Source organism: Harmonia axyridis, chromosome 1, assembly GCF_914767665.1.
Source record: "Harmonia axyridis chromosome 1, icHarAxyr1.1, whole genome shotgun sequence".
Lineage (NCBI taxonomy): Eukaryota > Metazoa > Arthropoda > Insecta > Coleoptera > Coccinellidae > Harmonia > Harmonia axyridis.
The window spans coordinates 15,581,872-15,593,289 of NC_059501.1; the positions used below are offsets into that span (position 1 = coordinate 15,581,872).

The 11,418-nt window shown below is 33.4% G+C and overlaps 1 protein-coding gene across 2 annotated transcripts; it reads right to left on the minus strand.

Annotated features, from left to right (window-relative positions):
- Window positions 1-5,934: 5,934 nt before the first annotated feature.
- LOC123686224 lies at window positions 5,935-11,138 on the minus strand. Of its 2 annotated transcripts, none has more exons than XM_045626251.1 (2): window positions 7,848-8,577; window positions 5,935-6,658 (listed from the first exon to the last, which is right to left on the minus strand). In XM_045626251.1, the coding sequence occupies exons 1-2, from the start codon at window positions 8,148-8,150 to the stop codon at window positions 6,500-6,502; spliced, it is 462 nt and encodes a 153-aa protein (XP_045482207.1). In that variant the 5' UTR covers window positions 8,151-8,577; the 3' UTR covers window positions 5,935-6,499. The 2 variants fall into 2 exon arrangements, with proteins under 2 accessions (XP_045482207.1, XP_045482199.1); XM_045626243.1 differs by lacking the exon at window positions 5,935-6,658 and adding an exon at window positions 9,949-11,138 and having other exon boundaries at window positions 7,506-8,086.
- Window positions 11,139-11,418: the final 280 nt, after the last annotated feature.

The following is an 11,418-nucleotide window of genomic DNA, read 5'->3' on the forward strand; positions in this document are numbered from 1 at the left end:
GTGAAGAAATTCTTGAAGTTTTTCTTCTGAATATATTTTTCGATTAAATACTCAGTAAAAATTCTATAAAGCAATTGGAATTTATTAGATTTTTGGATTACTCATTGAAGACCAAAAATTGATATAACAATACTTAATTTCAATATAGCAAATAAATAAACTATAGATGCAATGCCAAGACTTTGTTTAGCAATCCAATTATAAAATAAATCTCTCTTGATAGATTTATATAATCTTCATGATCACCACTGTCAAAACAAAACATCCAGGTAAAAATCCAAATATCCAGCATTCAAAATAGTGCTCCTTCTACTTTTACCCTTGAATATACTTGAAAAACATTTTGTTTTCTTTCTAGAGTCCACTGTTGAATAATGCTGGCATTTTCAAATAACCAAGTTTCATCCAGATAAATGAATTTCACATTTTGTTGCAAATTTCCTCTGTATTCACCATAAAATCGTACTCAACTTATTATATTTTTCTGTTTATCAATAAGAATTTTCCTTTTATTAACTGTTTTGAACTTGTAACCAATTAAGTTTATGTAATGTTGTCTTTGATTGATTGAAATCCAGATGCTTTTCGGTCAAATTTCATCCAGGCTTATATATTGGTTGCTTTTGGCTCGGCTTCTGGTAACAATCAAATCATTCAATGATTCTTTGAAGATGAAATCGTATTGCACAGGTTTTCTTCCACTAATAATCCAGGTTGTAATGAATTGCCTTCTTGTTTTTTCAAACAGTACTGTGAGAAATACTCAAATAAACTAATCAATGAGTGTTTGAAATTGATACAACTTTTATAGTCCAGTCATTATAGTAAGTTCACCTCGGAATTCGAGATACCCAGCTGCAAGTCTGTAAATACTTGTATATTGACAACCTAAAAGTTGTCTCAAAACCTACATATGGTAGGGTGTAAGCAACTATTAAATTTCAAGGTCAAAGGTCACAAAAATCGGTTTTTTGCGCTTTTTCTGGAAATATCTCATTTCCTACGGGTTTTTTGCTATTAGTATTCATTATCAATTTTGTAGAATACAAAATTCTCTACAAATTTTGTCTTGAAAAATTTTTTATATAATAAACGGTTTTCGAAATAGAGGGCGGAGAGCGCGCGGTCACACCATCACTTCAGAACAACCGGTGCCTCCGGTCGAAAACGCGCCATATATAGTTGATGGACTATCGATAAATCAATGATTCTAAATAATTGTCAATTTTTATTAACTATTGACTCTCCTGTTCAATGATGTTAAAACGACAAGCGATGTAAATTTGTTCGAGGGGGATATCAATATTGACTTATTTTCTGATGAGAGTGGCACCCAGGAATATCAGAATATACTGAGCGAGCAGGGACGTCTTTCAGCAGTGAACGGGGTTACTCGACCACAAAGTGGCACCTGTGTTGATCACATATTTTTTAAAACTGGAAAAACAGTAGAAAACGTTATTTTGTTGACTTTGCAGGTTGACATCACTGATCATTACCCTGTGGCCCTTTTGCTGGCGAGGAATCAGTCTGTGAGCAAACGACAAATCCTGAAAACTAAAAAAATAATTAAATACGCGGGTTTGAATGAGTCATTGAAGGAAGAATCATGGACAGAAGCTTATGAAAGTCAGAATGTAGATGTGGCTGCAGAGGCATTCATTGATAGATGATTGAAACTACTAATAGAAAGAAGCACCTCTTCTATAAAACTCATTAGGAAGAGAAAAGATTGGATAATACCAGGAATTATGAAATCAATCGAAAAAAAACCACATGTATAAACAAATGAAACATGGAAGGAGTTCAGACCCAGACATGATTGGGAGATACAGGCAGTACAAAAACCACATAGAAAAACTAATAAGAATAACGCAAATGGATAATTACAAGAAACAAATATTGAAAAATTCTGCGAATCCAAGAAAATTGTAGCAGGTGATATCGAATAAAAAGGCCGAAAACTCAAAGATCATTATCAATGTGAATAACTCAGAGCAGATAATTGAGGCGGCGCAGGTGGCGGAAGCTTTCAACAGTCATTTTGCTTCTATTGGACCTAAGCTGGTGGATGAAATAAGAAGATCAACAAACACTGAAAAATTACACAACCGAAAGAATAACTTAAAAATGGTATTGGAGTCGACTAATGAAGCAGAGATTTTGGAGATGATAGGTCAATTGAAATCACACAAAGCACCTGGATTTGATCAAATATCTTCAATAACCTTAAAGCATATTGGTTCAAATATAGTAAAGCCATTAGTACACCTTGTTAATCTCTCAAAAAAGAGTGGACAATTTCCGACGGTATTTAAATCGGCCTTGATAAGACCTCTATTTAAGTCTGGAAGTAAACAGCTTATGAATAATTACCGACCTATATCTCTAACCTCGAACTTTCTGGATGCCTGTAATGTCCTGAGTGATCGGCAGTATGGATTTCGGAGAGGAATTTCAACACAGGACGCGATAGCACATTTAACATCTATGATATATGACTGTTTGGATAGATCTAAACCATGTTTATGTACATTTCTCGATATAGCGAAGGCATTCGATTCGGTCGATCATGAGGAGATGCTCAGAACTCTGGGGGGACTATGGTTTTGTCGGGAAAACACTGGATTGGTTCAGAAGTTTTTCGACCGGGAGAAGTAAATGCGTTCACTGTTGGGGTACCCCAAGGTACCATTCTCGGCCCAATTCTGTTTTTATTGTACACGAACTCCTTATTTGGACTTGAGACGAAGTCAAGAATAATTTCTTTTGCGGACGATACCGCAGTGTTTCTGGAGGCGGAGACATGGCAAGAATTGAAAATGTTTGCGGAAAGTGACTTTAACTTAATATCAAAATACCTGCGGTCTGAAATTTTGACTCTGAATATAGAAAAAACTGTTTTCGTTCCTTTCAGCATCTCTGTCGCATTTTGCCCCACTTTTACATCATTGGTGGTTGACGATCAATGCATGATACACTCAGCGGACACGGTAAAATACCTGGGTGTTGTGTTGGACAAACATCTTAGATGGAAACAACAAATTAATAAAATAGTCCATAAATTGAGAACTCTGATACAGAAATTTAAAAATCTCAGAAGGTTTTGCGATGCCCAATTGTTGAGAACATTATATCTGGTGTTGGTGCAGCCTCATTTGACTTATGGTTTGCTGGGCTGGGGAGGAATTATTAAAATTCATTTAAACAAGCTCGAAATAACACAGAAGTGGATTTTGAAAATCATATTGAACAAGCCCTATCGATTCCCAACTAAAGAGATCTTCAGGATTGCCGCGGTAATGGATATGAGGCAGTTGTTTTTCCTGGCGCTTGCGGTTCACCAGAGGAAGAACATTATGTCTGCAAGTTTCAATGAGCATGGTCATGACACCAGAAATAGAGGCCAGCGCATACTATTGCCGACCTCAAGTGGGACAAAGGGTCAGAGATTCCATCTGTTCCTTGCGCCTCGAGTTTATAATGATATCCCTCAAGTTTTGAAGATTCCTAGTATAATGACTGCATTTAAAAATAAAATAAAAAGTTGGATCCTGAGTCAGTCAAGACACTTCGTAGCCAGTATAATCGACATAAAGAACACCTATAACATACCGAATCAGTAGTCCTGGAGTCGTCAGTCTACTCGTGTTGTAGGTACCTTTAATCTGCCGTCTGTTGTGAATTCGTGGAAATTACGTCAAGACCTTTAAACTTGTACTTTTTTGTTTTAATTCTCACACAAGGTTTAATCCTCCGGGAGCTCACCTTCGAGAAAATTTGATTTCTGCTTGTTTCATGTCACGATTTTTTTTTCTTTCAATATTTTCTTACATTATAAAATGACTATATTTTGTTTTGAATGTAGATTACTCATGAAATAAACATAAACATATTACTATTACTAATCATGTTTGGTCACTACCCTTATTTTTTACCGTAGATTCCAAAGAAATCACAAAAAAAATAGGGTTCTAATTTGAAAATCAAAAGTTATGATCAAATTTTCTTCACAATTTTTGGCACAATATTTGAAACACACTGTGACGATATTTTTCATGTTCAAGATATGCACGATATTCCTACATCATTCTAGTTTGAGAAAGTGAATTGAGCATACGCATAGGATATTTACAGTAAAAATAATTCACGTAATAGTGACAATTCAATCCTCTCTTGTTTTCGGTTTTTTCTTAATATTTTTAAAACTATGAGGACTAACGCAATAATTTTAGGAAAGAGTAATTGAAAATGGAAATCATTATAATATCTAAGACATAAAATAAAAAAAGTGTTTTTCTAAAAAAAAAATTTCAATTCTTGTATAACCGGAAGTGCCGGAACTTCGAAAATTATTTTAGCTGAATAGAACATCATAAACAATATCATATTCCAAATTTTCAGATCGGCTCCGTTCTCCAGAAACGTCTAATAGGCAGTCGAACTTGAAAAACCCTGTATTTCCAACTATTTCGAATAAAAAGAACCGTTTTTCTCTACCTTTTACCATTTTTGAAAAATAGTCCTTTGAAAGTCATCAGTCGGCTCTGCCGCACCCTGTATTATTCACAGAAAAAAAATTTCTGTTGAACGAATTTTGGACCTAATACAAGTGGTATATCAATCATTAAACATTAAACATCATCAAACATAATGACATGCTTTTGGGTTTCTTCTTGGACTTCTCGAAGGCGTTTGACTCAGTTAACCACGTTCTTCTGATCAAAAACCTTGAAACATATGGCATCAGAGGAATCCAATTGCAGCTTTTCAGAAGCTATTTACATGAACGTACTCAATATGTTTCAATAACAGTCGAAGGTCAAGAATATATGTCGGAAATATCTAAGATCATTGAGGGTGTTCCCCAAGGCAGCCACCTCGGACCCATACTGTTTTTGATCTATACTAACGAAATGGCAAACATCATGCCATCGATCAGGGAGAATTTCGTGAATTACGCCGATGATACTAACATCCTTCTTCATGCGAAAGATCATAGAGACCTACAAAACATTCTTGATACAGCTGCTACATCAATGAGCCTTTGGTGTGAGTCACACAATTTGAAATTGAATACCGAGAAAACTGAGTTCATACTTTTCTGACATAAGCTTCGTAAAACTGAGGTACCTGAGGGCTTACAATTTTTGGACGAAGAGATACAACTAAAATATTGTACCAAATTTTTGGGAGTTACTGTGGATCAACATCTTAACTGGTTTGAACATATTCAACAACTGTGCAAATCACTAAATAAAGTTTTATATACCTTGCGTGTCCTCAAATCTGAATTTAAAGTAGATTTTTTGAAAACGATATATTATTCAAACTTTCAGGCTCCCATGAGTTATGGACTGTTGATCTGGGGCAGTAGTCAAGAATCTAATTGTGTGTTCCGAATTCAAAAACTCGCCATGAGGTGTATTTTCAACTTGAAATTTCGAGAAACTTGTCGAGGCATTTTCAGAGAAAATAACATTCTCACTTTACCAGCTTTGTACATCTACAAGTGTTTACAATTCATATTTAAGCAACCGCAATATTTCAGGAAGTTCAACAAGACAAGTTGCCACAACACAAGACATAATTTTTTATTTTATCCCCGGCATTATCTGGTATCTACTGAAAAATCTCCGACATATATGTGTATTAAACTATTTAATTCACTACCAGTACACATAAGAGAAATAGGTGACTTCAAATTGTTTCGGAAAGAGATCTACAGGTTATTGCTTCATCAAGAACCTTATAACATTACAGAGTTCCTCTCAGGATTGAATTGATTTATTTCATTTGTATTTTGGTTTTTCTTTTGACGTTTCCCAATTTTATTGTATTGAAATGTGATGATTTTTGGTGAATAAAATGTTTATTATTTATTATTATTATTATTATTAAACTTTGTTCGAAAAAATATAACAAGAATATAATAGAAATAAAATTACAGAAATGTTAGGCAAATGCCTTTAAATTGGACAATCTTTTTCAACTCATAAAAAGAATTGACCCACAACATAATAATAATAACCTCATTAAGGTCTTCTCATATCACACAACCCTATTCCCGTCCATTAAAGGAGCAGTTACATTAATTTTATTGGTGAAGGAATATTGAAAAGAATAAAAACTTAAAACTCATTTTGTTTATTGTCATCGAAGCTTTATTATGCATTTTTCAATTTCATTTCACGAGGTGCCTACAGGCAGGGCCGCGGCCAGGACCGGCATACCGGACGTCTAGTGAATGCGTGATAAGTGTTAGTTATCTCATCTTTGGTCATTCAAAACCAAACCTATAATATTCTAACAATATCCAAAAATAGGATTTTTTTATTGAGTATTGCCTATAAAGAAGGGCGCCAAAATTTTATTTTGCCGGGGCGCCAAAATGTCTGGCGGCGGCCCTGCCTACAGGGAGGACAAATGCAGTGTAGCAGCCGATCTTCCTATTCTTCCGGACGGCTGACTTTGACTTTGATGTTTAGCGAAGATAATTTCATTCTTCGCTAAATTTGAAAGAATCCAGTTTTCTTGTGATACTCTCAATGTTGCTACTGATTGATTGATGGTTGGCCACCATTCGTTCTACTTCATCCACCTCCTCGAGAAATCTTCTTGCGAGTGAGGCCATTCTATATGTATCCTCTCCAAGATTCTGTAATGAAATTCAAAATGATACAATTGTACACAAATACAGTGAAAATTTTGTCATTTTGTATCATAAGAAACAATTTCACCCAATCATGTCAACATTAAACTGGTATCTGCATTCAATGCAATTATCAGTCACTATGACAACAAGATTGAGCTTGGATTGGAGTAAGGAAAAACCTAAGGATTAACCAAAACTCAAATTCATCACTCAACTATGTGGAAAAGCCTAAGAAATTATGTTTGTGGCACGAGTCTGAAAGGCGGGTGCGGCAGACATATACGAGTGAGAAAAGGATATTTTCCGCATGTTGTTTACTATACTTTTCCTACAACTGCTATGAAAAGTAGTGTATTCTTCATAGCTTACTCAAGTTCAAAACTATTTATTGCTCATACTGTGAAAAATATCACCTCGTTGGGTAGACCAATAAAATTGGGCTTTTGATAAGTCGTTTCTATGAAAACGCAAGAAATAAACACATTCTGTCAACGAAGACCATTTTGAATTGAGTTAGATACATTACTTGAATTATTTAAATTTGTGCAGTTGTAGGAGAAGTATAGTGTGCAACATGTGGAGAAAGTCCAACTTTTCGCACGAGTAAGAAAAGGACTTCCCCCCCATGTTGTACATTATACTTTTCCTACAACTGCACAAATTTAAATGATTCAAGTAATGTACTCGATTCAATTCAAAATGACCTTAGTAGACAGTATATGTTTATTTATTGTGTTTCTATGAAAACACTTCTCAAAAACCCAATTTCATTGGTCTACCAAGCGAGAAGTGGGCAAAGAGCCGTGTGGAAAAATATTTTTCACTGTGGGAGCAAAACATAGTTTTGAAATTGACTTAGCTATAAAGAATACGCTACTTTTCATAACAGTTGTAGAAAAAGTCCTTTTCTCACTCTTGTGTTTGGGGCACTAGCTTTTCAGGCTCGTGCCACAAACTTCCACACTCGTGAGAAAAGTTGGACTTTCCCCACTCGTTGAACAATATATTTTTTTCACATTTTGGAAGTTCCCCATATCTGCGTCTTTGATGTGTAGTGGGCTTCAAACGACAGACGCATTTCAAAATATGAGTGGTGAACATGATATAATAATTCAAAAATAAAATATATCGAAGAAAAAACTACCCATGAAATGAGAAGTAAATAGAAATGATTGATGGAAATTTTTCTTACAGATTTCTGGGCATTTTTCACAAGAATTTGGAGGAGGTTTCTATCTAATCCAGAACGTCTGCTAAAACGTCTTAAATTATTCAACCTCATACTGAGAAGAGGATGATATTCAGATTCTTCAGGAGCATAACGTCTTTGTCTACGTCTACGTCTACGAGGCGTAATGGACTCTGGCTGCTGTTGAGACGTTGGCTGCTGTTGAGACGTTGGCTGCTGTTGAGACGTTGATGGTTCGGAACCTGAAGTTTGAAAAGATGAAAGTAAAAATATTGCATTGAAATGAATCAAAGTGAGATATGGCATGAAGGATTATTATTTTGAATTTTCTGCACATATTTCCATAACAACTCATTTGGGTTAACGTTCATGTTACTTCTCGGTATCATTCAATTCTTGTTCTTAGGCCTTGGGAAAGATTATCACATATTACATTAAAGAATTTGAATCTTTTTATTCCATCTAAGTCGATGCCCTTGTTTCATAGAAAAAAGCTTTCCTCCTCAAACGTTTTCATTAAAGACCATGTCGACAATTTTGATTTGCCAAAGCGGAAACAACTCGTAATATCTATCATGAGGACATCTAATTTTTTTCACAGGAAAAATTTTATAACCGAATGGTAGGTATTCGACAAGACAATTTCATGAGATCATACACTGAGAGAAATCCATATTTTATTATTAATGAAACACTTATTTGGGGGTTATTCACTCAAAACTATTACAGCAGATTCATATTTAATATAAATATATTAATGGTTAAATTATGCATTCAAAAAAGTTTATTAATGAGGAAACAAATATTTGTTTACAAGATATTTGATAACATTTGATATATTTCGGTTATAAATAATTTATATGAACTTATGTTATCTCCACAAATAACATAAATTCATTATCAACAAATTTTCAACTGGTAGTTAACGAACATTTACTATTAATAACGGTTCTTCTCAGACCATAACAATCGGATAATAGAAACAACCATTACTGAATTGAAATATTATTTTTATTACATATGAATAAGGTTTATTAATTATTAGTACTCAATGATTTATTAACCTCAACTATATTTATTTCCTTCAAATGGATATTTCTTCAGCATTATTAATATAAGTTATGCGTAAATAAATAAAGTGTAATAATAAATGATGCTTATTGGTGGGATATTAGTGGGAAATAAATTATTTATTTCCATGAAACTAATATTTGTTTGTCCATATATCCAATAAATGATTTATTAACTATGATGCATTTTCGTTTATATCAAATAAACACTTCCCGTAGTGTAGTTACTTGTTATCGAAGTTATTGTAATTTTTGGTGCGCACAGCTGTCAAGTTTTGCCGCGGGTAAACTCGAAAAAACTGCTGACAGGTGCTGTCATACAGTTATTCTATCTAGAAACCATTTGTAATTCAAAATTATGCTTTTGTTATTGGTGGAAATTAAGACGAGGGGAAAAGTTGTAAAAATTGTGTAGGGAATCGCCGATCTACTGGGATATTTATGATTTAGTTTTTTTCTGATATTTGCTTAGATTTTTCGATATTTCTCTAGTCTCTGGCCTGATAGAAATTTCAGTTGATTAATTGAATTCTAATAAATCTTCTGCTATTGAAAAGTTATAAACAGAAACAATAGTTAGGACCAGGCTCTTTAGGGACCCTGGGCGCCCAGTGGATAAACCTGCATGAATCAAATTATGTTGTAGAATTTTGTGCTTTGAATATTCTTTAATTTTTTACTCCTAGTTCAGCTTTGCTTTGTTTTATACAACCAAGTGTACCCCCTCTATGAGATATACTAAATTACAGTCTAAATCGATAATCCTCATGCCAAATCGCTTATTTTCAAATAGAAATTGTAAAATTATCACCATGATCAACATCCATATTTGAACTCCCCCGGTATTCTTAAGTTTCGAAATAACAGACATTGGTGACGAAATGATAAGGGTTCTGTTTGGAGACGACCGTTAAAAAAAAAAAGTAGATGACAAACAACATATATATTTCAGTCCTTATAGGACTTATGAATAAAATAATCTGTATCTACTAAAGTTTGAAGAAATAAGAGGAACTATATGAAATCAGACTTACGTTCAAATTCTTGCCTATCTGCACCTCTAAGAGCTTCAGTTCTTCGATGATCTTCCATGATTTTTAGAAATTTCAAAGTTTCAAAAATGAATTCTCCTCAAATACACTGCACACTGACACAACGTACATACACCTCACTGGTACTACAGACACTGAAATATTTTTATATTTGACCTAAGATATTTCAGGTACCTGGAATTCAAAGAGATTTTATGACATGGGTGGGTATTTCGTATTTATTAGAACTAAATTATTCGCATTTGTCAAAGTCATCACCGAATTGGGAATATAAAGTGTTTAATGTTCTGAAAAAAATAGGATATAAGCATTGTGTATTGAAATATAGATTTGAACTAATTGATATATAATGTTAGAAGAGCTCTTTGAAATAATCAATAACAACTAACTAAATAAATATTGCTAGAAATGACTCTTTGAGCGGCAACCTTTCCTAGAATTGGCAAACAGTAATCGGATTAACTTTAGTGTAATAAAACTGTCATTATGTCATTCTGAAATTAGGAAAGTTCAACGAGCAATAAAGGAATAAACTTAAATTCTTTCATAAATTCATGCTCCCAATTAAATGTATCTTACCTAAAGATTGAATAAAACTTTTTGGAAATGAAGATATATGGAACTACTATAAAAATAAATGGAGAGCCCAGGAGAAAACCCCGTCAGTGACTCATAGCCAATTTCGGCAGAAAATGAACTTAACCAACTGATGGAAACTTCGAAAACCATTTTGAAAAAATACAAAAAGTGTTGTATTTAAACTAAGCAGATTTACAATATATTTACCCAATAACCACTTCCCAAAATTAAAAAAATAATGTTTCATACAAATGCTCTAATTCAAAATGCCAATTTCAACTTTTATCTTTTACCCCTACACCAAATAATAGAGAGAAGAGAAGAAAATATTTCAAAGAATGCAAAATGTATTATCCCCAAAATGTATGTTATAACAAAAGTTTTCTTTTCACAATTTTTACATATTGTATTTTTACAAAAAATTCTCAGCCGCGGCGAAATATACTTAAAACTTATTGAAAGAATTGTAAAATTTTTCCATTTCTATTTCCTACATTAGGAACTGATTTGAGTCGAATACATTTTTTGAAAATTCAATTATACCTAGTATTTTTGGGTTATATGAAGAATAAAAATTTCAAGCTTCAACCACAAATTCGGGATGATTGTATAGTGAGAACCTTACGAATTCCAAGCAGAATATAGAGCAAAGCCTCATAATTTAATTGACGAAAGAATAATTTCCTTCGATCTTTGTTTCATTTTATCTATAATAAATTTTTCAAAAAGGACCGAACTCATTAAATAAGATGTGATTACCAACCCATTGGAAATTTTGCTTGTAGATGTACCTATAATAGCAATTTCAAGCTTGATATAAAAGTGTTGATTCTATTTTTTTGTATATAATTTCTCTAAAAATGGTATTTCATC

What these genes read in the sequence shown, in the direction of transcription:
- LOC123686224 (XM_045626243.1), bottom strand. Translation starts at nt 10,006, where the DNA reads ATGGAAGATCATCGAAGAACTGAAGCTCTTAGAGGTGCAGATAGGCAA. An exon ending in AGATAGGCAAGAATTTGAAC is followed by an intron (nt 8,087 to 9,948) that starts GTAAGTCTGATT and finishes TTCAAACTTCAG; the next exon opens with GTTCCGAACCATCAACGTCT.